The sequence below is a fragment of the Bombyx mandarina genome, chromosome 23 (genome assembly GCF_030267445.1).
Source record: "Bombyx mandarina strain Sakado chromosome 23, ASM3026744v2".
Classification (NCBI taxonomy): domain Eukaryota; kingdom Metazoa; phylum Arthropoda; class Insecta; order Lepidoptera; family Bombycidae; genus Bombyx; species Bombyx mandarina.
In genome coordinates this window covers 7,649,214-7,676,873 of record NC_143229.1, presented here as the reverse complement: position 1 = coordinate 7,676,873, position 27,660 = coordinate 7,649,214, and the positions used below count along the sequence as shown (strand labels likewise).

At 35.4% G+C, this 27,660-nt stretch overlaps 1 protein-coding gene across 3 annotated transcripts; it reads right to left on the bottom strand.

Annotated features, from left to right (window-relative positions):
* Nucleotides 1-270: 270 nt before the first annotated feature.
* Nucleotides 271-27,660, bottom strand: KaiR1D (Kainate-type ionotropic glutamate receptor subunit 1D). 3 transcript variants are annotated; one of them, XM_089737243.1, is made up of 19 exons: nucleotides 27,438-27,660; nucleotides 20,056-20,132; nucleotides 16,950-17,105; nucleotides 16,483-16,667; nucleotides 15,011-15,168; nucleotides 14,453-14,594; nucleotides 14,206-14,373; nucleotides 14,105-14,125; nucleotides 13,882-14,034; nucleotides 12,171-12,389; nucleotides 11,554-11,804; nucleotides 11,022-11,201; nucleotides 10,397-10,528; nucleotides 8,479-8,677; nucleotides 7,304-7,535; nucleotides 4,343-4,458; nucleotides 2,488-2,643; nucleotides 1,741-1,749; nucleotides 271-1,673 (listed from the first exon to the last, which is right to left on the bottom strand). In XM_089737243.1, exons 1-19 carry the CDS (start codon nucleotides 27,458-27,460, stop codon nucleotides 1,521-1,523), a joined length of 2,730 nt encoding a protein of 909 aa, XP_089593369.1. In that variant the 5' UTR covers nucleotides 27,461-27,660; the 3' UTR covers nucleotides 271-1,520. The 3 variants fall into 3 exon arrangements, with proteins under 3 accessions (XP_089593369.1, XP_089593370.1, XP_089593368.1); XM_089737244.1 differs by lacking the exon at nucleotides 10,397-10,528 and adding an exon at nucleotides 9,862-9,999 and having other exon boundaries at nucleotides 272-1,673; nucleotides 27,337-27,660; XM_089737242.1 differs by lacking the exon at nucleotides 10,397-10,528 and adding an exon at nucleotides 9,862-9,999 and having other exon boundaries at nucleotides 272-1,673.

Genomic DNA, 27,660 nt, shown 5'->3' with positions numbered 1-27,660 from the left:
CGAGATCTCTTACCATTGACCCTACCATGAACAACAAGTTTCTCGATAGACTCTGCTGGCCGTCGCGATATTTGTCCAAAATATCGAAGAATCCTGGATTGCATTGTTGACGACAACCTGTGAGAGATACGAACGTACACACACATAATATGTACATATGTATGTAGATAGTTTTTGGTGACATCCTCCTTTGACGTTTGTTGTTGCATTGTGTTTTTATAGGATTTTTTATAAAAACGGAAACAAATGAAATACCAACTTTAAGTAAAACAGTATGTTTATTGAAACCCATTTTCGTTGAAAACTTATATAATATAATATAATACAGAGAATAGACCGAAGTTTTTCGATTAACACTGAATCGTTTATTGTGTTGCCTTATTTTTATACTGAATTCGAGAAAAACACTACAAACATTACAATATTATATTATCATCATACAATATTATATAATATTATTCTGGTCAATATTTTATGATATTTTATTACTACGAAAATTATCAATTTGGTTTTTTATTTACAGATGCCGATTAAAGTTTCATTGACGTACATTCAATAATTTTAGCGATCTATAGAAACCTACTGATATCACTATAGTAATGCATTTCATAAATGGCAATAAATTTATCAAACATCAATTTCTAAATTAATTTACTTATTTAACGTTAAGAATGCGATGCGCTTATGACGCTGAATTTTAGGCATGTTCGTTCCCAATAATTACTAATCATCGATTTCTCGAGGTGAGCTTTTACTTGACGGTAGATTTGGCACACCGTTCAATTTGGCATGCATTATCACCAGAATTTTAGTAAAATTATCTTAAAATGCAAACATCCTTAGATCGTTAATAATTTAACTTTAAGAGAATTAGCTAGACAAAGATATGAATTATTTACAACTGGTGTATTGTGTGGTAAAAAATATGTCACATTAAATTTAAGGAACGTTGCTTTTAAAGTTCAGGAATTGAAAATACTGAATGATTAATATCTTGACAATGTAGTAAAGTATTTCGTCGAGAGCTCGAGGGTATATTATTGTCTTTTTAATTTAATTTTTTTCAGCTTACTTCCAAATGTAAGCTCGTTATTGTTTTTTTTTTTTAATTTGCGCAACGCTCCTTATTTTGAGCTGAAATTTTTATTTAACTTTGAGCAATAGCATCAATAAATAAAGTATGTACATCGTCTATAATCAATTAACATTCCACATTCTAATCCGACTAAATCAAAATTGTTAGTCATCATTAATCATTAGTTTTTTTTCCATTTTATTTGTTCGTATTAAAAAAAACAATTCGTTGTTCATTTTATTCACGAGTTTTAACCATTAGATGACCGTTTCAGAAGTAGCATACGATTCTAATAAAGTAACTCAAAGTTCCACTCAGACATTAAAATCGTCGTGCTCAATCCGTGAAAACAACACCGTTGTTGTCACGTTGTGTCCACGACATCGCCGTCGTTCAGCCACTGTGTCTAGACGTCACTGGGGGGCGAGACGGCGGGTCCCGGCTGCTAGTGGAGTTGGCTCTTTGTACTGAACCCGTAGTGAAGGTATGGGGAACCCGCGCCATCCCGCGCTGCCCCGCTGCCACTGCCCCCACCCGCGCTACCAGGGCACTTCAGCGCCGAACGCAATTCAGACGCCATCTCCGAGCATAGTGACGCCTGTCCACATACACTCAACGATAGATTGTATTTGACGACTATTTTATTTCATTTAGAACAATCGTACCTCCTCTTTCTTTGGTGTCCACAAACGGATGCATGAAAAATAATCATAAAATTTTAAGTGGTGCTCTATGATCTAATACTATATCTATGTCTATATCCCAATAAAAGTACGCTAACTGAAATATCTAGCTTTTTTATATTTAGGATAAAACTATAATGTTTCTAATTTAATGTTCTTTTTCTAAAGGAGTTTGAGGCGTTTTTTTACACTACGGGCATATCTATAAACTACCGCAAATATTCTTTGCATGTTTTAAATGTTTCATTTTGGAGCGAATTATTTCGTTTGACACATAGTATGTAAAGAAGTTGAATGGCTCCTATATAAAACTACCGCCCTGAAGGCTAGAGGTATGTGCGGTGTGGCATGATGAATAATAAATGTGATTAATAAAATACGAAGATAACAAAACGTCGAATGTTACCCGATTTAAAATAAACCTAGAACAAAACAAAAGCTGAGATTAGGACGTAAAAAACACAACACCAAACGGAAATAGAAGAATGTAAATAAAAGGAAATAAAATATAAAAATTAAATATGTATATAGAGAGTGAACAAGAATTCGGTAAAACAGAAAGTTTGATTTGCTCTAAACTTCTCAATAAAAGATTTACCTCGAAAACTTTTCAGAAACAAAACTCGTATTCTGATCGAAGAATGATTACGATTTTTTATTTATTATGCACGATAAATTTTGTGATTTGATGATTTTTAGTTTGGAAAACGGGTTAGGTAAAACACTTACCCGTTCATCGACGGCTACTTTACGTGACTTCCATACGAATTCGCAAACCGCGATCACGCATGCTACTCCCATTCCTCCCATGAGAACAACGAAAACTCCACCCACGTTGGCTAGACCTAGCTCGTTTGCAGTTGACGAGGACTTGGAAGTTTCATCCTAAATCAACAATAAAAAAAACAGTTACAAAGGAAGGTTTTAATGCAAAGCTTTTTGAGGTCGTCGCGGCCTAAAAGATAAGACGCCCGGTGCGGTCGTACTAAGCGATACAATGGTGTTCGAATCCCACAGCCAGGTACCAATTTTCTAATCAAATACATACTTACATTACGAATTACGTCCACGATGAAGGTAAAATGTCGTGTAATAGAAATCAAACACGATAATTATAATTTGCATAATTACTGGTGGTAGGACGTCTTGTGAGTCCACCACACCACAGTGAGTGTAGGTACCACCACCCTGCCTATTTATGCCGTGAAGCAGTAGTGCGTTTTGGTTTAAGCGGTGGGGCCGCCGATGTACTATAAAAAACTGGGACTTTCAACTCATGTCTGATGATGAAATTCACATTGTTGACGCCTATGGGTTCCGGTAACCACTTTACATCAGATGAGCTGTGAGTTCGTTTATCAATCCTCGTTCTCCGCTCCTAGTCGCAAAATCAATTTTAGCCAAATAATCTGATAAAACATGTCAAATGTGCGTGTAGGGTCGTCTTTGGAGGACATTTTGTCGTCTCATTCTGGTTTATTGGCGTATTTGTGAGTCGTATCACGTTTACCGTTAAACGATGAATGTTAGGTCTTGTGTATCTACTAGTTAATAGTACATACACACGTTTTAAGGTATATTTATTTATTACGTTCTAAAGCCTGCTTTGGACGGAAAACTTATTATTAAATTCTCATACAATAAATCTTACATTTTAATATTGATTGGCTGTTCTTAAACGAACTTTTAATTTTTTTTATTGCTTAAATGGGTGGACGAGCTCACAGACCACCTGGTGTTAAGTGGTTACTGGAGCCCATTAGTTACAACGGCTGCCCCACCCTTCAAACCGAAACGCATTACTGCTTCACGGCAGAAATAGGCAGGGTGGTGGCACCCACCCGCGCGGACTCACAAGAGATCCTACCACCAGTAAAATAGTAAAATAGGTTCACCTCAAATAGTTTTTGTAAATTTGTAAACGAGTAATTATAATTAAGTGTAGGTTAGGTTAGGTTAGGTTAGTTGAATTTTTTTTTAAATAATACACTTTCTTTATATACTGTAAGAAATTCACGTTTAATATTTAAATGAAAAATCTAATAAGTCGAAACCAAAGGTTTTCCGTTAGTATTCAACATTGTAGCGGTACATAGAACTTCAAATAAATGTACTGTTTAAGTGAAATTTACATATTAAAATGTAACAGAAACGAGATTCCGTTTCTGTCAAGGCTACAACAATGTAAATATGTAAAGTTCATATCCACTTTCAATGTATTCTACGTATTTTACGTTAGTCGAATACCTTTTACCTTGATCTATGATGTCATTATGCTTTATTAAAAGGATGAGTAAAAATAAACTGCTTTGACGTTAACAAAAGTCAAAAGTTATTTAATTTTCATTTTTGATTTTGGAAACTGGTTGTTTTTATACAAAATGCGACGGGCGACAAGAATTAATACTAGAATTAGGAGCCTACAAAGACGTGGAGTAGCTACAAAAACTGTAAAGTCTTTGAGATGTCGGAAATAATGTAATGAGAATAATAAACACGAGATTAAACTTCAAAAGTAGTTTTTAATAATGTCTACGACTCGCCAAAACAGAACCAAAAACAATAAAATTACAATTTTACTTACCCTGCATGAACCTCCACCGCGTTTTTCCTTCCACCATTTCGTTTTGAGAATGTGCAATTTTCCTTCTTCTTGAAGTTTCAAAACAGCCCCGCTTATGGCTGTGCGATACGGCGAGTCTACACAAAGTATTCGTTTATAAATTTACTTTGATCTAATTTGATATGTTTCTAATTTTAAATGTAAAATTAACGTAATTGAATCAAAATTTAGTTCATTAAATATATATAATAAATTAAATACTTTCAGTCATGACTCATGATTCACTTTGTTAACAGTACAATTATTTGTAGTTGAATATATAAATTGGTAGTGAAATGTCGTTGTTTTATGGGGATTTTTTTTACTAAAATGGAAGCAAAGTGCACTATGCATATTTTTTTTTATTATTAGAAGAAGAATAGAAAAACCATTAACTATTTTAAAATTTTGTAAAAATGCAAAGAGAACAAGATTATTTTTAAAAATCAATGTCGGATATTGCTCAAATGAAATTTTCTTTAAATTTTGTTGCTATTGTAAATAGTCGAGAATTAATTTTTTTCTGGCTCTGGCTTTCATAATTGTAACCGGATAATACACCTGTTTGTTAACTATTGAAAGAACAATTTTCATAGAAACGTCTCCAGTAGTTTTACGAGATGCTTCAGCAATTAGCTGTGATAGAAAAATAATATTGGGGGAGGTCCATTCGGTATTTACGATGCTTAAGACTATAATTTTTATTATGGGATTGATGGCCAAGCTTAGGTCGTAGAGGTGCCGGTAGACGATAGACCGATGACATTGTCAGGACGGCAGTTCGGACCTGGATGAGAATGGCGGGCGATCAAACAAAAAATAGGGCATCGGCATAAAAAAAGGGCCTATGCTCAGCAGGGTATCAAAATAATGAAGGTAAAAAAAACAGTAAAAATATAATTATACGAGGCCAAAGAAAGAAAAAAATTATTAAAGAACGTGAGTCATTTCCAAAACGGGGCAATGTGATGGTGCTTTTTTTTTTGTCAGGAGGAAATCGCCGGACTTCCGCCCTCCACTGAGCCGCTGGGGATGGAGGGTGGGGCATGTCAGAGTCGAACTGACTAAAACCTCCTGTCACTCAATAACCAACGTCCAAACCTCGCATGAGACAGAACTCATGAAAAGGCAAAGGGGGGAAAGCGAAGCGTTTAGAATGTGATAGTGCTAGTGTTTTCTGTTGAGATTAGATTAAAATAATACCGATCGAAAACGATTTTTTAAATGATACTCTTCACCCTGTATTGCACACCACGTAAAGCATATTATATAATATTCAGATAATGTACGGGTGACATTCGCGTGAACCCGCGTCGCGGTGACCGCTGGTTGTATTGTTTTTTTGTCCAGATTGAAAGGACATACTCGTATGTAATTACGTAAGACTTTAGTACTTATGTTTTATTTTATCTATATATAAATGGACAAAGACAACACTGACCTTTTTTTTCCCTACCTAAGCTGATAGCCTTGAGAGGCTATTTCAGCGTAACCTTAGCTAGTAGGTGAGCTCACGGGGCTCAAGCCGGAGTGATGCTAACACTGACCCTAGCAAGAGCAGTGCTTTGCAGAATCTACCACCGGATCGGAAACGCGACCCACTGAGAAGATCCGGCGAGACACTCAGTGGGCTGTCTCTGTGGGTTAATTCGCTCGTCAAACCCTTCGTCGCAAGCGACGGGTTCGACGAGGACGGTGACCGGTGCTTGTGGTACCTAAAAGTAACACTGACCAGTGTCTATTTCTCCTATTTCAACCGATCTTTTTATTTTAGCGAGCTTTAGTTCACACTTACAAAAATTCATTAACACAACAAAAGAATAAATATGTTAGATAATTTGAACTTAATTCTTAAGGTGTCAGTGATTTTGATTGAAAAATTTGGCTGAATATGAATATTTATTTTATGAAGAATATGAATATGAATTTCTATTCAGCCCAATCTAATTAACGACATTTGCGTTCCGCAATGAATACGAAAAAAATAAAGGCTTGTTTATTGTTACAGTAAAAACAGAAACAAGTTTCTATGTTCGTGGACTGCAGTTCGCAAAGTTTATAATGGATCTGTACTAACTCGATTTGCCGATAGGTATTTATATAACTTTTCTCGTTAGCAGTTACCGTGTAACCAAATAATATTACTAGAGGTGGTTTCGAGTTAAATTAACTCTGGACTGTGCATTATTGTTCTTGATTTAATAAGCGCTACCGCAAAAAGTCTGCTATCTTATACACTTATAAGAGAAAATAACGTAACCGAGAATTTTTACTTTTTGAAATCAACATCATTATGTTGAAACATTGCAACGACACGAATTTATCGCGTCATTTTTGTGCTCTCTATTTACAAACTGTCAAATATTTGAAGTAGAGAAAAATGTTTACGTTTACAAAAATGAAAGCGTGACGAACTAACCATTTTAATTTAAATTAATTTGGTTCATTTTGTTTTTAATTATTTTCAGTTTGTAAATGCATATTTCATCGAATATTGTATTCAAGTACCAATTCTGATTAATGAATGGTCGATTAAATTTTTAAATTTTTAATAAACGGGGAAAAACGTCCGTAACGTAAGATTTTTATTAAGAATAATGCACACAGTGTACGACTTAACTTTGTAATAACGTGCAAATTAGTAATGGCCACAGTGTACGACTTAACTTTATAATAACGTACAAAAATAACATATTTTTTTATCATTCATTGACCACGATCTCAGAGCGTTCGTTTGCGCAATACACTAATTCTTATGCAAACAACCGTGAATGAAGTGTACCACAATAAGTTCGCACGTTACCGTATGACCGTGGGTTATTGCGAAACCTGCAGTTTTATTTTATTTATACCTCGAATAGAACTTTAAAGTAATATTTTTATAATAAGGAACTTCGTTTCAATCCGGTGTCCCACGACACAACATATCTTTTTTTTACTTACTTGGTGGCATAGCAATTCCATATCCTTTAGAGTCGAGCATCCCTCCGACTTGCGTTAGATCACAGTTCCTTTCCACCACATATTCTATGGTCGTAGACTCCATTAGATAAGCGTAAGCACCCTTCCCCCTCACCACTCTTTCTTCTCCCTCCTTGTTAGTATTTGCGAATACTGATGGCCTGGCGGATTCCATGAATGACCACATTCGCTGGTATGTTGAAAAGTTTGAGTCCTGTACAAGTCAAATGCAATGAAATCTTGAGATTTAATATTTTTATATAACAATATTAAGAAACTATTATAGTTAAATTAAGTTATTTTTTAAGGACACTTTATTATAATTTCTTAATGTGTTGATAGGTCAACTTCGTCTTCAAAACTCAAAATACATTCCGTTGATTTGTCAAATAAAAGTGTTCAAGAACTAATTAAGAACATATATAGAAATTGAAAACTATGAAAACATATAATTAAAGATTTTTTAATTAATTTTATGTACGTAGTTTCTGTATAATAATGAGTACTTTTCTCGTCTAAGCTAGCAAAGATTCCGATAAAGTCCGGCGTAATACACATTGAGGTACCGTAATTAATAATGTATGTCGAATTAAAATGTAATTTTGATTTTAAATATCACACAGTAGAAAATATTCACGAAAGTTGGAATTATATCAATTTTTGCGGTCACCTAAATAATGATCATTAAGCAAATTTTCATAAATTGCTAAATACGTAATTTCATGTTGAATTAACGAAACAAAACCGAATACATCTGTACAAAAGTAACACGGATTTTAAAATCCAACCGAATTATTAAAACAAAGTGTCATAAAAAAAGAGACAGTCTCTGTTTACGGCACGAAATAAGCCAGAATATATTATTTAACTTCGAAACACAGACTACAGCGTTGTACTTTATTAATCTTTTATCATTCCCTTGAGCGAACTCGGTAGCGGCAATCTTTCTGGAGATTTCCACGACCACTGTATTCTGTACCGTACAACAAGGACTACACAATTTTTCATTTTAAAACAAAACGATTCTATTTATCACGAAATCATAACAACGTTTCAAATGAATTTTTGAATTTATTCAGTGGTTTGAAATACAAAAAAAAATGTGTGTACCGACGGACACACTTTCATCATTAAAATACAATTGAATAGATTCTAACCCTGAAAAATGCTGCAGTTGACCCTCCCTTCAAAGCTCCGTATTTGATCTTAGTTTGTTTTGCGAGATCTTCTGCGCTCTCAATGGGCGAGTCCATTCTCTCGACGGTTAAGAACGCAGCCAAGTTGGCAGTGTAAGATGATATCATGATTAAAGTAAAGAACCACCACATCCCGGCCACCATGCGAGTTGAAACGGCTCTGTCAAATAAGAATCATACTGAGGAAATTTTCAAAAAATAATCTAGGTATTCCAGCCATCCCGAGCGACTACTGCTTATATCCAATATGCGTAGGAGAATCCTCATCTTAAAACAATAATACTTACCTTACGTTGCCTATTCTGAATCTATTATTTCCAAAAAATGTCGACATCAGGTATAGTACAGATAGATAGTTACAGTGTTAGTGAGAAATTTGCAAAAAGAAAATGATTAATTTATACGCACATTAAATTTTCATTCGGGAATTTAACATATTTTGATGTAAGGATTACTATCAGACTAATAGGGTCGGTTGGCTTTACAGACATCTGATCGTGGCACAACACAAATCTCGAAATAAAGGACACGTAGTCGGATATCCATGGGCTTAACCTTTCGAATAGAAACTTTCAACAGTAACTAATTAAAAAATATATTAAATTTTTAAATTTAAATTATGCCAGAAGTGGAAACTCCCGTTTTAACGGAAGATTATAAAAAATCATACTCACAGTCGAGATTCTAAAAGAAAAGACTCGATAATAGACCAGTAGATTCAATCTGTGCCGTTATTTATTCCTTTGAAATTATTGAACCATGTGCGAGCCGGGAGACCAACATTTAATTCATGTACAACAAAGGAAATTTACCTTTTTTTAATTTTGATTAATACTAACTAACCTATAAAACTAGCATGCACAAAACTACATTACATAATTTACTTATTGAGTGCACGAGTCAGTTTTGCTTTTTTTAAACTTTGATGCAGCAAGCCAAGGAACAAACACTGAAGTATTTAGTGTACCATTATCGTTGTTCTTCACTATTTATTTATTTAGGAATAACATCACGAAGCTAATCTGGTTCAGAGTAGTTCGGTGTTGGGAAACTAGCAAACACGTCTCTATTTATACTACTCGCTGAAAACGAGCATCAATCCATGTAATTCAGAAAGGGATGTGGTCGCTTTGAAACTAATTAGCGAAAAGGAGTTGTTCATCCAAACTCTGCAACTGAAGGCTACATTTCCACATTCTAATTACTGCGAGGCAGTTTCCCGAGTCTATTTTGACAAATTCGATATGCGGGAATCAAGAATATGTTTCAAACGAGAACGTTGAACTCGATTTAAGTTTTTCTAGTTCAGAATTGTAGCCCACAAATATTTTATTAAGGACTTACTTCGGCGCGATATCCGAACCTTGCTGCATCAATGATCCGATAGTGAACCACAGCGAGTTCAACAGAGTGAACTGGTTCTCCAGCACTGGCGGCTCGTCAAGACAATTCCTGGGGCCGTCCCACTCGTACGGGCTGAACCTGTGCCCAAATATACCCCGGAATTTAGAAAATATTCATTTGCGGTACTTTTAGCTACTCCCAACATACTTTAAGTAAACATGATTCATGAAAATCTAAGCAAATTAGAGTTTAAAAAAATTTAGTAATGTTTCACAGCACAACGAGCGCAATTAAGTAAAGTAAAGCTAAGTTTGCTGGGAGTATTCGTAAACAGTTACACGTTTGTATAAATGTCGCTGAGTTCACTATACAAATAGTAGTGTCCAGAAATGAAATTGTATTGTAAAAGAATTCAATAAAACGGAATTCGAATATATTCGAAACAATGTATCTTTCATTTCTGGCTTTGACAATGAAATGTTAAATCGCCTAATTTATTTACAACTGGCCATAAGTCCAGCCATTACAATCTTACTTGGGCAAAAAGTCACAGCTTTGTTGCATTAGAGATCCGATTGCAAACCACAAACAGTTTGCTAGAGAGAAAATATTCTCCATTTTTTCGCCCTCAGGTGAATGCGTTTGATGCCATTCGTATGGAGTGAACCTATCGGACGAATACATTTAGCTTTTCGATGCATGAGATATTCCTTATTCTGATCACGTCCAACGAGGTCACGATTTTGCAGCGACGATTTTTCTTTTCATTTTATAAAGTATATTTTTCGTAGGATTTGGTAATTGGCTATTTACATTGATTATAGTTTTGATTTAAGCTATTATATTATAAAATATATTTATATTATAATATTATATAATAGTTTCTCATGTTTTATTTTCAGAAACAGCATGATTTCAGTTTCATTTTTCTTGGATTATATTTTCTTGTAGAAAAAATTATAAAAAGAGTCGAGGGCAGCAAAAGTTTTGTAACACAATTGAGCCACAAATCATTTTGTTGATGAAACTTTTAAGTGTTTATTCAATTTAAATTTAAATTTAATTAAATCCCCTAACAAACTTCTAGCACTTAATCAATTATTTGCTCCGTACAATACTTGTTAAAGAAACTTAGACGAGAAAATAAAGTCCATAAATACCTTGCCAATATAAACAGCAGCACAGAAACCCCTAAATAGGCAGTTGCCATATAAATCCACACGTCCAGTGATAAAGGAGAAAGAAATGAGAAGAGGTTCGGGGGCTGCTTTATTGGTTTGCGGTAAAGCACTGAAATGCCGAGGTTCATGAATGGCATCGTGAAATCGACCACTTGCTCTCTGTACACAAAAAAATCATTTTATTATTATAAAGTATATATTATTATATGTGTTACCATTCCTTGTACAATTTGAATATTTTTATTTTCGTAATTATTTTTGATTTGATGTTTGAGATATTGCGCCAATGTGTCAATTAAATAATTTCAAGGTGATAGGCATTTCTTTTAAGTGTGAAATTAATCGTGCAACGGGTGTTATTGTTACTTAAGTAATTTTCGTATTGCTGTAACAGAACATATAAACTATGATAATTTCGATTGTAAATTACAAGTACGTAGTACGTACGTAATCTTTTTTTAAAATTATAAAATATTTTAAATGTCAGGTTCAAATGTTAAAGTTAATTTACCTGTCGTAGGTAATGGTGAGATCTGCTATGGCAAGGTCTGCTCTTTGCTCGAGAAGCTCCCTAATCATTCCATCCCATTCTTTGGTTTCACGATTGTACGACCCGTATCGACCGTCAGGAGCCAGTTTGAATGTATAATTGAAGCCCAGAATTTTAGATATCTCATGAATAAGATCTATTGCGTAGCCCTCGAATTGTGCGTTGCCTGTTAACTTTTCGCTCGCTTCTTTCCTCATACAATACGGAGCACTCTAAGGAATGAAAAGATTTGCCTCTCAATCGATATTAAGAAATTTCCTAAAAGTTTTCATCGTAAATTTATTTGAACTAGTCTAGTACTATATATAATTTGAAAACACATATAACAAAACTGGATTTATGTTAATGGATGTCATAAAATGGATCCAGTAACATTTTCGATCATGAATGTTTTCTCGCGGGGAACATATTCATTCTACTTTCCGTATACTAAAATACATAAATCATCTTTTCAGGTCCCACGAGAACATTCTAACGTCCTTGTATCAAACGCTAATTTCGCTTTTGTGAGCCACAGGAGCACAATAGAATAATATAATAGATTAAAGCCTATAATTTTGGAGTGATATATTACTTACCAAAATTGTTGTCACTACAAGAGTCTTATTTTGCAAAATTTCAACGATTTGTTTTTGGTTCTCGCCGTAAGATCTCGTATAGTTGACACCTTCAGATGAATTCCAAGTTCCAGCTTTTTGGAGACCGTCTCTTGTCAATTCGATTATATCTAAAGTGAAATCGCTTCGAAATCCTTGATGATCGAACTTTATAACTCCGGTTAGTCCTTTCATTTCGACCTGTTCATTGTGATAAACGAAGTAATTACCGATTCTGTTGCTAGTAACTAGTACTGGTGGAGCTACGATTTAGCCCATTTCTGCTACGTAAAAATTATACGTACCAATTTGAAGACACAAGTCATTTATAGTAAAACTGAGACAAGTCTATGGATTACGGATCATGAGGTGGGCGTAAGGTTGTAGTTGAATCTTGGATATCCAACAATTACAATTCGATTGTCGAGTGTGACAAACATAGAAGAGTTTTTTTTAAATAATTGAAACTAGTTTTACAGTTCAATCTTGCGTTTATTTGTGACGTTTGCGATAACTACTCGTCTGTGACGAATTCGAAGCTTTGGAAATAATAATAAAAAAATATAACAAACGTAAGGCTATATAAAAAGCATTGAATTATGTTTACAACGCGCCAAAACCGAAGAAAACACTATAATTTAGTTTATCGTTTTACAAATTGTATTGGTTTGTTTCCAATACTTATGAATGAAGTTAGTTATATCTAATTGGTTATATTGTAGTTAAGAAAAATATGTTAGCTTCAATTGATTAGGTATTAGTTTTAAGGCATAAAACTAGCAGTCAAATTTATAATTTAAAATCAGTCGGTGTTTTTTTTTAAATATTTAACTTCAATTATATTGCCTTTATACAAAAGAGGTTGGTATAAATTGTACTCCATTAACAGTTTTATATTTTCCAACTAACAGTTTCTTTGTAGCTGAAATGAATTCCACAGCAATTTTCTATCATAAAAAAGGTATTTAAAAACAGTTGCGTCGTTTAAGCATTGGCCACAAGGTTTCTGGAATGAATTGGACGGGATTAAACAACGGAACTGTTTTGTCTGTAGGTACTATAGTACAGTTGTTTAAACATTAGGTTTTTTGTTGTATTTGTTTTAACCTTTGTTATTTTATTGTTTTATATTAATTCTTATTATAAAAAAATCAGATATATCATGACGAATGGATTTTAAATTCAACTAACTTTAGGTACGAGGTTGAGGTCTCAATTTAATGATATTACTGGCTAGAAGTAAGATAAATTAAGATGACGTTAAGGATTGGCAATTTTTGCGTATTTATTTAGCGTGTAGATGTGTTTCTGAAGAAGTATTTCGAGAACTTCTTAGAATAACTATTAACCAAAGACAAAATCTTACCATCCATAGTTTTAATTGCTGTGAGTGCAAACAAACCGAAACAGGTGCTATGCAGTTTTTTGCTTTCTATGACTACCATAGTACTACTATTTAATATATTGTTTTATTAAGAGCCTAATCTATGGCATTTTAATATATTTCAATTTTATACCTATGCTACGTAATACTCTAATACTTTAGAAATTTAACTTACCAAATCAGCTCATTCAGTGATCCCAAAACGATTTATTTATATTCTTAGCAGAAATAAATGTTTTCACGGTGAGTAATGAAAAGGCCCGATTACATAAACGAGATTGAATGGGTGCGTAGGCAAAATCTACTTACGATTTTCATATAATTGATGAGGCTATACCCATGGGGCCATGTATCTTCAGCCTCACAGGAGAGCGGTCTCACGTCGATTTGCTGAGATGTATCGAGATCGTGTAACGCTTTCGCGAACAAATGTACTGCATCATACATCAAAGCTGTTTCTGTCTGCTCAAAAATTATATTAATTATTTAAATCATATACTGAACAAATCTATGTCATGTTATTTCACCTCACCTTTATAAACGTCATATTTTCCTGAAAAAAAATAATCAAGTATTACATATTATACTAGTTATAACTAACATCCGTAATTTTGTAAAAAAAAATGCATTTACTTTAGCTGTCGTGTGTCCTAATTGCAATTTTCGACCTTTTCTTGCCTCATCGTAAACCCAATCTCGCACCACCCATTGAACATCTGCTCGTTCCGGGTCGAGCAGTCTTAAAGCAGTTATATTTGTTCCCCCGTATTTAAACTCTTCCAAATCTACGCTGTGAAGATCCTGTTGAAATTCAAATTGCGTTAGACACGTCGTGTAAGGAGGAGGGAAGGAAAGTTCTACAAGTTTCCAACGAGCTTACCAAAGATGTGATAAGGTAGCTATGGTAATCCGACATCATTCCGATTTGTTGTGCTTGTTGTAGTACATCCCTTATTCTTTCGGTTGCGCAGTCGAGAACAATGTGGGACTCGGCCGAGTTTTTTATTTGTTTCAGAAGGGGTCTGTAAACAAGGGTAAAGTTTTTATCTTCGTCGAGCTCTGTATAATCAAATTCTTCATGTATTCAATCTTCAGACAGTGGGAAATATCTAAATTACCCGCGTTGCTTCTAAAGTTAATTTGTATGTGTCAGTGAGATTTAATTAAAAACTCTTTAAACTAAATATATTAGACATCTTTTTTTTGTACTGCTAAATTAACTGTTGATATAATTTAATCTCGCATTTTTCATTCTCATTACATTATTTGTGACGTTTCGAATACTTGACATTTTTACAGTCGCCCGGGACAATAAAAAACGTGAGCTTAAACCGTAGAAGTGGTTAAAATTCGAACTCGGACGGACGACTCGGAAAATTTTAAGAAAATGTTATATTTCTTAAAACGTATAATTTGTAAGCTCCGATACATTCCTTACCTATAGTCATGAGAATCTGGTAGCTGTCGAACAGATACAGGCAATTCTGAAGGTCCATGTGCTTTGAGCAATTCCTGCAGACGAACTAACCCATCGCTATTTTCGTATACTATAGTGAAAGATTTCCAACCCCAAGCTCTAACAAGATCTACGTACGCCTAGAACAGTATCAACAGATTAAATTGAAAACAAAAAAAAAGACGTAATTCAAATCGTTTATAGATAAGACCTTAGAATTTGGATTTATTATTATATTTTGATATGATTACTATATACTTCACAATGTTAGGAATGTCGAAAAAAGAGACAGTAAATTTAATAGAAAATATTGAACAACAAACTCCATTAATATTCACATCTAAAATATATATACAAACAAATAGAAATAAAGTTTGTAATGCAAAAAATAGCTTTGAGTTAAATCAATGTGAACCAATATTAGCTACTGATCAGAATAAAAAACGGCTTTGGTAATAATTGTCTGTCTGTCTGTTTCACTTAATCTGCGGACCAGCTGAGTCAATTTTGGCAGGAATTTCACAGGCAAGTTGTGCTTTTTAAAAGGAATAATTGAGATAACATGTGGTTAATAAAATTAATTAGAGTTTCTATGAATTGTGAACAAAATCCGATTAAATAGAGTAGGCTTATTATTAAATAACATTAAGCAAGTCCACAGTAAAGAGTGAGCTGACATTACACCTTGACATTATAAAATATAATTTCAAAATTAACATCTAACAAAATAATTTGTATATTTGTATGACGACCCATTGTCCCTTTTATCTCCCAAACATTTTCTCGTTAGCTATCTCTCTGTTGCGTCCTTTTATTACTATGATTCGATCAACCTAATTGCGGATGTCCAATCTTCCGGTTGATTTCGCAATTTCATATAATATTTCGTGGGCCGTTTACTGATTTTTACTGACGGCTTTTATGCCTCTGTTTTGAAGCCGTGAAATTGTAATAAAAAATTGCCCATAGAAGGTTAGGTCGTATTGCTTTGTAAGAACATTTGAAATTCGAACGCAGTTTCGAATTAAGTTAATGGCGCAGTGGTATTTTATGACGTCATTATTTTAACTACAAACCATTAATGTTTTTGAATAATACATGTTATTAATTATTATTTATATAATAATGAATAACTAGGATCATAAGCTTTTAAGGTTAAGGTAGTTTTGACGTTCATTTTTATTTTTTGTTTTATTGTAGTTATTGTTTCTATTTCATTCTGGTATACTATAATATAATATGAAATGTTAATGAATGTAATGTGGATACAAAATCTGAACGAAATGAAAAAAATGAAAATAAAAAAAATATAAATTAGTAAATAGATTTTAGACGTGGCGCCACTCACTTTTCACATCTTACTAAAATCTTAAAAGATTCTTATTGTAGAAAACAAAATCTTTTCCAATGTTTTACAAAACTAACTAATTCTGTGTATTCATCATAAAACGTACCCTACTGAGCGCAGCTGGATGTGGGTAAAGGTTTACGAGGCAAGATTCCCGGCGTGTGCGATAGTCCCATCTGGTTTCTAAGTGGGGCAGTTCCATCGTGTCGCATATGGACTGGACGTGAGCGGCAGCGGGTGCTGATTGAGGGCCGAATATCGCTGCAACTCCGCTTCGCAGAAGATGACACACTAACAAAAAATATCGCAATCGATGTAATAAAGTTTTAAACACAAGTTAACAAAATGATTTCTGGTTTAATTTATCTGATATCTGCATCTGATCCGATATCTGAATATATTCTTAACGTTTTTATCTCACTAGTTCTTCTTCAATCAATCACAAACATTCAAGTTTAATATTGCAACAAATTTTTCAACGGTTATCTTGGGTGGTTTTAAAATTAACGAAGCTTAATCTCAATCAAGTAAGATTGAGAACGGAACTTGAGTTTAATTCAACCGTTTCCTCACCTCGTTTCGAAGCATGAAAACTGTCCTGCGGAGAAATCGTTTCGACTTGGGCTAATAGTTTGGCTCGCGGCAGTAAGGTGCGATCTGCATTAACTCTTTCGACTGCGTAACGAAATGCAACCTCTTGCTTATCATCTTCAGGGTGAAAGAGTCCACCTGATATACAAAGAGATTTTTTTGTTATTTTAGTTTTTGATTCTTCTTGCAATGCTGTGTCTTTATATCGTGGATGGTTTCCATATTGTAAATATTTGGTATAATTTTGGATGTGTGGTAAGAAACTGTCCTGCGGAGAAATCGTTTCGACTTGGGCTAATAGTTTGGCTCGCGGCAGTAAGGTGCGATCGGCATTAACTCATTAACGAAATGCAACTTCTTGCTTATCATCTTTAGGGTGAAAGAGTCCACCTAATATACAAAGAGATTTTTTTGTTTTTTTTTTTTTTATTGGCCTTGTAGGCAGACGAGAATACGGCCCACCTGATGGTGAGTGGTTACCGTCGCCCATGGACTTCAGCAATGCCAGGGGCAGAGCCAAGCCGCTGCCTATCGCAAAATTATTTACCGCATAATTATTTTAGTTTTTGATTCTTCTTGCAATGCTGTGTCTGTATATCATGGATGGTTTCCATATTGTAAATATTTGGTATAATTTTGCATGTGTGGTAAGAAGCGTTTTGCCTACAGAGCCAGGCTCGATCAATTTGATACTCAACAGATCTTCACTGTTTCGTCTAGACCGACTTCCAAAGTACGTAGGTGTCAGAAAATTTAAATGTTACAACAGAAATGTTATGTAAAACAGAACGTCATAAACGGGATAGTAGTTTGGGCAATTTCGCAGCTTAACGACAATGTAATGAGTATTGTTCTCTTCTACTTCAACAAGTATTTGTTAAGTTTCGTTTTATGTTACTTAGTAAGTACATGTAATCAAGCTGTTACTGTAAATGATACAACAAAACATTAAAGAAGAATTTTTCAGTTTTAGTTATTTATTTAAAATATTGAATCGCAACAGAAGCTTGCACACTGTCGTTGAGTCATGAGATCAAACTCCATGCTAAATAGCAATCCTACCATTTAAACAGGAAATCGCTAATAATAGCGATAAAAATAATAAAGGAATTAATGTTTAAGTCAGCATGAAAAATAAATGTTAAAATGATGATAAAATATCAGAAATTCATAATTTTATAAACCATTTTAAAATTTATTAATATAATGTTCTTTTTTGTTCTAAAAACTTGCGCAATCTTTCAAAGTGAATTTTAAAACGAGTTCATTAATTAATTGCATCAATTTTAATGAAGCAGTCAGCCATTCATTTGTGATTTAATCTAAAGACAATTCAAAGATTTATTGTAATTTAAATCTCTAATCGCATAGTGATTTAATCACTGATTCACTAATTAATTGTGATTCATAGTTGAGTATTTCATGCAGTTTTCAATTTATTTAAGGTCAACTTCTCAAAAGAATCGATAAACTTGTTTGATTTACCTATCCTTTTTTTATGGAATAAATACATCAATTAAACAAAATATGAGCATTATTTCATATTCTAACTTAAAACTCCCATCATTTCCTATCCAAATTCATAAACCAAAAAATCTTGAGCTTAATACCGCGCTGGTTGTGTAACTAAAGATCAAATACAAAATGGAGAGCTTTTGTGCCAGCTCCAACTCGCAGGAAAATGGGTAAGGAGAAGCAAATAACATTAATAAATGTATTACTCAAAGGATTTCAGAGTAAAATTGTTTCAACAAATCGACAGTATACAAAGACGGTATCACCATCAATCTAAATTAAAAGTACTTCAGGTATTTTAATTCTAGCTTATTAAAATCGAATCGTTATTGTAATATTGCGGTTGCCTTGATCAGAGGAATTAACAAAAATACACCAAGGCTTATTGGAATTAAGATTGAGTTTAAAACTGTATTTTTGTGACAGCATTCTGTTCCCTGCGGGGAATAAATTACTTTGAGCTTAATGACACCAGTGAAATCTTCATTGACGGTGAAATAAAATATTTTAATTTTAGAGGCAAGACTGAAATCTACTTAAATTCTATTAAGATGTATCTTAGAAAATTGGCAAGTGTTGCTTTTGTGTTAATACATGGGTAAATGATTATCGAACATATATTATTACGTAACCGCCACCCATCGTTAGACATGATTTTGAAGTTTTGATTACATTATAGGTTTTTTTATTGCCCTTGTAGGCAGACGAGCATACGGCCCACCTGATGGTGAGTGGTTACCGTCACCCATGGACTTCAGCAATGCCAGGGGCAGAGTCAAGTCGCTGCCCACCGTTAAGTACTATCCACATGCCTCGTTTGAAGAAGGATATGTCATAGCACTTGGGAAACACCGTGGAGCTCATTCGCTCCGCTCATTCCAAAGACGGATGGTACGTGGCAAAACAGATCTCTGGAAACGCACTGTGGATGACCGCAGTGGCTCCAGGTAGTATGGATGAACTCTACTTCGGTGGCGGGCGGTGCGATGGTAAAAGCGAGATGAACGTATTATCTCAAACAATTTCTCAGAGCACTCCCCTTGAAACATACGGTGCAAATACCGAGGGAACCGAAGTATAGCGTTTTTGTCATTTTTTAAGCAGGGACGCATTAATACATACTTATACATATATTCTTGTGATAGGAAGGTAGGTACCACCACCCTGCCTAGTTATGCCGTGAAGCAGTAATGCGATTCGGTTTGAAGGGCGAGGCAGCCGTTGTACCGTAAAAACGGAGACCATAGAACTCATATCTCAACGTGGGCGGCATTTACGTTGTAGATGTCTATGGGCTCCGGTAACTACTTAAAACCAGTGAGCCGTGAGCGAGTCCAACCACCTAATCAATAAACAATAAAAATAAAGAAACTTATACACACACACGTTCTTAAACTTATAATACACGCCACCACCTGCTTCAACATCACAAAGAGATTAGGCAACACTAATTAGGATTATGATGTATTTTAAAAATATCCGACCATACAAAACAAGGAGTGCTTGATAAAATCACAAATACGGACGGAAGATTCTTTCATTCAGCGTTTTGGGTTACATAATAAGAACATACCTATTCGTATCGTGTCCGGAAGAGCCGAAAGGTGTCCAAAGAATAGTACGAGGAAAACGACTTTTGTTCCTCTCATCCTGTAACAAAGTTATAAGAGAATTGCCATACAACAAAAACATAGATCTGCGTAAATAAATCTTTCTTTTCTACGTACCTAATGTCGTGACGTAAAACTGATTAACGAGATTATGTTTTGTATATTTGAAATTCGAACTCTAAAAACATGTTTATAACGAATATACATATCGGCGGCTATTAGCGCACCTGACTGTTGGACCGAAAGTTATGGGTTCGTTTTGGGCAGACATTTGTACGACGGGCATGTTTTTTTTTCAATTTTTTTCCCTACCTCTTCTAGTAACCTCGAGGGGTTATTCTAGATTTACCGAGCTAGTAGGTAAGCTCACGGGGCCCAAACCGGGAGTGTTGCTAACACTGGCCCTAACTGAGCAGATCCGGCGAGAAACTCAGTGGGCTGTGTCTATGGGTTAATTTACTCATCGAGCCCTTCGCCGCAAGCGACGGGTTCGGCGGGGACGATGACTGGTGCTTGAGGTACCTAAAAGCACTGTTAATGGATCAGGAGCATCCGTAATGACGTGTTTAGGGCGACGTTGACTGTTTACCATTCGGTCTACAGGATCGGGTATGTAATTACCGGCGGCCACGAGAAGAGGGATTTCATGTCGCGCCGTCTTCTCAAAGTAGCGCAATGATGTCGACTGTAGGTATTTACTGACTGAGTCAAGCTCCAGATCATCATGGAGATCCACGTTCCTTAGGAACCATGGTGCTCCGACGGATATCCTGCAATGGTTTCTTAGTATATGCTTGTTGAATATATGAAACAAAGACGGTTAACCACTATGACGCCGGGTCCAATAAATTTGAGTAAAAAATTTCATATATAATTATTTTGCATCCAACATAAAATAATTGAACGCGGTAAAGAAAATTAGACGAGATAGTAAAGAGAAAAGGATACTGAGCTATTTTGTAATTGTACATTTATTAAGCTCGCATTTTTTCGATTACCATAAACACTACTTATTCTTGGGCTCTAGCAAAAAATTAATGAGTTCTATTACTTCGATCGTACCGAGCTTTCTTTTTTGATTAGAAACATCTTACACACATTGTAGTTGCACACATTTTTGTTTATTATAATATTGCTAAATTGATTATTACGCGCTTGTGTCAATGAACGAAGAACGAGCTGATATGTATTTTTTTTTATGATTTGAAGATTACCGGTGGCCCGGAGGCCTTTCCAGTTTCACCAGGACAGGTGGGCGAGCAAAGGCTCAGCCAGGAGGGGTGGCATTTGCTAACAACTGCCCGAGCGCCTCCGAACAAGACCTAACGACTCAAGAGCAATTGCTTCGCGAATGAATCTACAGTACTACCGGATATGTATTATTGTCAATGTTACCGCTATTAACACTTACTCTTTGAAAAAAATGACTTAGGGTGATCAAAACAAATAAAGTGATTCATTTGTTTTAGCACTTATTGTTCAGATCGGTGTTTAAGAATAATACAGTGGTGTTATTGTTGTCTTCGTTGTTCATAGCACGCTGCAACTTGACAGTTAAATTGGAATATGTAGTGGAATATGTATGTCGAAAAAATTTACTGCAAGAACTTTGTTTGCGACTATTATTAAATATTATTCGCTTTTTCAATTGAATTTCACGAATTTTCGGTAGTTTCTCGGACTAAGGAATTGCTGGTTAGCTTGTTGTTTGTCTTTTATGCTTAATGTTTACTTCCAGCTTAATACTCAATGGTGTATGCTTAAATGTGTGCGCAGCGTTTTTTAATTAAGTTCAGTACATTAAAAATAAAAATAAGTTGATCAAAAATCACACTACGGAACTCAATTCGGTGAATTATGAATCTGTATTATATTGAAAGTCGAAAACCTTTCTTATACAATAACATACGTACGTCTAAGGTTAATGTGATTAAATGTTAATCTTTATTAGCTTTTCCAGACTGCTACAGAATTTTGCCGCCACCTTGTAAATACATATTTACGTTAAGAGCAACGACCTAATTATGTTGAAAGCATTCTCCTTTATTATGAAAATAGTTAATTAGCTTTCTCTTAAGTATAACCTGAATATCTGCTTATGTTTTATTTGATATTTGAAACAGTTACGGTGTGCGCAATTCTGTTTTGTTTTATTTATTTACGAAAGACACACATTTTTACTATTCGTAGGACATCACCTCAGTATTTCTGCTATGAAGCAGTAATGCGATCTAGTTTAAGAATATAATAGCCAATAGGAAACATCGATTCGGACTTGGACCTCACGTTTCAAAGTCGACAACAATCACGTAATTCTTATCGCAGTGTAATAATAAAGTACTATGCTTATAGTTGAGCCAAAACTAAAAAATATATTTTTGTTGTTGTTTCTTATTGTATACTAGCTGACCCGGCAGACTTCGTAGTGCCTCAATCGATACATAAAATACCTAAACTTTTGTATGAAATAAACTTGAAACAAACAAAAGGAATCCGTCCGACGGGGGACACATCAAAGGAAAAACATAATTGTTATTTATATTTAATTCCGAGAATTTTCACATTTATTTACCTTTCAAACCTTCTTTGGACTTCCGTAAATAATTCAAAACCAAAATTAGCCAAATCAGTCAAGCCGTTTTCGAGTTTTAGCGTGACTTACGAACAGCAATTCATTTTATATACATAGATAGATGTAAAAATATTTTTTATGATTTGTATACAGAAACATAAATACATTGAACTATCAACGACACACAAAAGATAGGAAGTCATTAGGTGTCTTTTTTGTCAAAGGTCAACAAAGGTAATGTTTCCAAAATAAATTGTTGAACAAATCCATTGTGACTCTACCATTTTCTATCAGTATATTTAAGGTTATGTAAAACTACATATCGGTCGCGATTGTCATACCAAAGGGCATCAACGATTGTGTGATGGGCTATGAGTCCGTGAGTGATAGAGTACTCAGTATAAGAATTAAGGCAGCACCGGTAAACTTGAACATCATACAGGTCTACGCACCAACAAGCTCATCGAGTGATAAGGATTTAGAAGATTTTTACTGCGCTTTGGAAAACACCATGTCTAAGATACCCAATCGAGAGCTACTTATAGTTATGGGTGATCTTAACTCAAAAATTGGAGCAAATGCAAATCAGCTTAGTCAGACCGCCGGAAAATTCGGGTTGGGTCAGCGTAACGAAAGGGGTGAGCGTCTGTTAGAGTTTGCTGCCGACCACAACTTAGTGATATGTAACAGCTTTTTCCAAAATCATCCACGTAGGCTGTATACATGGACATCTCCAACTGGTCATAGAAATCAGATTGATTATATCATGATTAGTTCACGGTGGAAAACTTCTGTGAGGAACGCTCACACCCTGCCCGGAGCCGACTGTAGCTCAGACCATGAACTTCTGGTAGCAACAATACAACTCAAACTTAAGGCTGCTAGGAAGGTTGACAAGCAGCGAAGAATCCAGCCTACAGACTTACCCAAGTTTGTGAATACACTAGAGCAAAATTGGAGTCGCTGGACTGACATAAATCCAGAATCTGCCACTCCAAATCAGTTGTGGAGCCGAGCAAGAGAACTCTTCCAGACTACAGTTTCTGCATCAAAGATACCGAATGAGACTCATAAGCGTCAACACTGGATGAGTGTCGATACCTTTGCTCTTGTAGAGGAACGACGACGATTGAAGACATCGGGAGCTGATCTGAAGACCTTAAATGCTAAATCAGCTCGGATACAAGAAGCATGCAGACGGGACCGAAATCAGTATCTCCAAAACCTCTGTATTGAACTAGAAAAACACGCTAATAAGCATGAAACACGAGATCTTCATCAGAAAATTAAATCCTTAACTAAAACTCTATCTTCAAAAACATGGGCTATTGAGAATTCGCAAGGTGAAACAGTAACAGACCTTGAGGATATTTCCGAAACGTGGAAACAGTACTGCCAATCTCTGTTTCAAGATCCTAACTCGCACTGTTTCGATCCAACAGCACCTCAAGATGAAGAGATAGAGCCGAGCATTCTTAAGGATGAGGTTAGGGCTGCAATAAAACATCTTAAGAAAGGGAAAGCCACAGGGAAGGACGCCATTCCAATTGAAACGATTGAGGCATCTGGGGAGTATGGCGTTGAAATTTTCCATACCCTGTGTAATAAAATATGGCAGTCTGGAACTTGGCCCCAAGACTGGGTTCATACTGTTTTCGTGCCACTGCATAAAAAAGGCTCGACAAAAAGCTGCAGTAATTACCGTCTCATAGCGTTGATTCCACACGCATGCAAGATATTGCTGCGTATCGTTAACGAGCGCCTTAAATCGTACCTCTCTAAAGAAATTGCTCCTGAACAGGCCGGCTTTGTAAAGGGTAAAGGTACACGAGAACAAATATTAACCGTTCGACAGATCATCGAAAAATCCCGGGAATTCAACAAGCCTACGTACTTATGCTTTGTGGATTTCTCTAAGGCGTTTGATTCTGTCAAATGGCCAAAACTTTGGGAAACTATTTTGGCCATGGGTACCCCCAAACACTTGGTCCATCTGCTGAGGCGACTCTATGAGGAAGGAACAGCTTCAGTTAGAATAGATGACATTCTATCGCGTCACTTCCACCCTAGCGCAGGAGTTCGCCAAGGGTGTATTATATCACCGCTCCTGTTCAATATATATACGGAGCTTATAATGAGAATCGCCCTCGAAAACTGGTCAGATGGAATAACTATCGGAGGTCGGAAGATTTCAAATCTTCGTTATGCAGTCGACATCACTTTAGTCGCGTCAGGTGTTAGCCAGATGGAAGAGCTACTCGGTAGAGTGGAACGCGTCAGTCTTGATTTCGGACTTAAAATTAACCGCAACAAAACAAGTGTCATGATTGTCGACCGTGCTAATAATAACTCGCCAGAGGTCACAAAAATTGCGAACTGCGATGTCGTACAGTCATACATTTACTTAGGTGCACTGATATCGAACACTGGCGGGTGCGTTGATGAAATCAAGCGGCGTATGGCTGTTTCGAGGTCAGCCATGGACAGGCTGAAGAAAATATGGGGGAATCGAAATATCACTAAAGCCACTAAAATCAGACTTGTAAGAGCGCTGGTCTTCCCCATTTTTCTTTATGCTGCTGAGACCTGGACATTGAGAGAAAGTGAGAAAAAGAGGATAGATGCTCTCGAAATGTGGTGCTGGAGAAGAATGCTGCAAATATCGTGGACAGAGTTCAGAACGAATCAGTCAATTTTACAGGAACTCGGCATCAAGCAGCGACTATCCTCCATCGTTCAGGGTCGCATTTTCACTTTCTTCGGGCATGTGTTGCGGCGGGGTGACGACTCGGTTGAGCGCCTTGTGGTGCAGGGCATGATAGAGGGTACAAGACCGCGCGGCAGATCACCGTTACGATGGACCGACCAAATAAAGGCAGCTCTAAACGGTCCCGTTAACGAGTGCACAAGAAGGGCCGCGGTACGCGAGGAATGGCGACGTCTGGTGAAGCGCACCACCAACCGAAGTGATGACCACGACCACTCTGCCAAGAGTGCATACGACTGAGAAGAAGAAAACTACATAGGAGAAACATTTTAAATTTGTTGAAATTCGAATTAGGTCGATTGGGTTTGGGTGCAAATTATTTTGCTCTTTCTGTATCTTTCTAAATTCGGATTAAAAATTGTTAATTATTTTGATTTTGAAACAATTCTTCAGTTAATAATTATAAATCCGGTAATTTCGAAGAAAATAGCGATGGATGGTAAAGGAAATTTTTGGGAATCAACGAAAAATCATGTTGGAAAAATCAGAATCAAAATCCAAATTATTAATGTTCTCAAACGAGTAGAAGACAAATCATAATAATGCAGAGAATTATTTAAGTTTAATTCTGAATGTGTTACGGTGTAGATACAAATCTACAAATAAATAGGCAAACACACCTCAAAGCCTCTTTTTCCTTTGTATGTCAAACGATTTTCTTTTGTTTTGTAGCTTTTGAAGACCGCTACGAATAAAAAAAAACATTTTAGAAATCGGTTTTTTTCTCTTTTACAAGAAAAATTACAGAAACAAAATAATTTAAATTTTGAGGTGTCAATAATTAGGGTTGAATTTCCACAACCGGGCGAACACCAGCTATTATTATTGCGGCTAACATCGCGGTTAACAATAATTGATGCAACACTATGTTGTCATTTTGTAAATTAGGAAGCTCTATATCATATTTAATCGCACAATGTGGGTGAACGCGATTGTATTTCAATGAACAATTTCAGGTCTTCATTTGATTAAATTCTCCCCTCATCTGGTTTCATAACGTAGCTGGCATGCATCGTTGATCGTTTCAAATTTAAATAAAATAATCTGTGTGGAGATTTCTTCGAAATTATAATGGTGTGAGACAAAGTATGTTACAAATTGTTTCTATTATTTGCCAAAGATAGTAGACAGTTAACTCAAATACACCTGCTACACGTGCCATTAACAATGCCAATAGTTTCGTGTTGCGTTCACACGATTTTCAGTAAACACTGGAAAATGTGGTGGTAGTTCGGGCTTAAACGTAGCTCTTGCGCGAAATTCCCTTGTTTCAGGAGCACAAATGCATAAAAGCAGCTCATTTCAAGAGCATAAACAACTGTTTCAAGAGCTTGATTACTAAATTAAGAAACAGCTGTATCTGGCCTTTAAATTTTCGGAGTAATTTTAACTTTTGGGGCTTATTATTTCAAATATATTATATAATTCATAAGCAACACTACTATGTAATAATATATTATAAACACAATAAACATGGACCTACTAAACTAATAAAGCAGATGCGAACCGTAACTCTAAAATTTCTGAATTAATTTGTTGATGTTTGTCCGCTCATTCATCAATCTCTTCATAAATATTCGAGAATTTCTGTAATAATTAATTAATAGATTTTACAGACATCAATCACCTTTGAAATTGATTAATGAACGATATAAATATAAATCCATTTATAAAAAAATATCTACGAACTTCATCAGTCGTCCTTAGATTCAATTAACGTTCCCTTCAACTCACGCTTTCTTTCGACATGACAATGAACCAATTAGAAGCATTCCCTTTTGCTGTAAATTATTCAAAGAAATTTATATGAAACAAATAAATATTCAAAATTAATTAATTTGTGGATTCGAAGCTTAGGAACTTTTTAGAATTATTAAATATTGACAATAATACAAAGAAACGCACCTGTTCAGGTATCAACCTCAATTTCTCGTACAAACTGCTGAATACATTAAATTCACTGTCATAATAAGTCACACTAAAAATCTACTACGAAATTTACCCACCATTCACAACATAGAGCGAACATTTTCACGCATTCATACGATTTAATTAGCCCGACTGTTTCAATTTATATGACCGCGGTTTGTTGTGGCTTGCAGTCGGTTTTGGCACGTGATTCCTCTTGTTATAGTGTTGTAAATTGAATGAAATATCGATTTGTGTACGACGTAGATTTAGGCCCGTGAAACGTAGGACGGCCGCCCGCGATGTTGGCGTTGGCAAGCT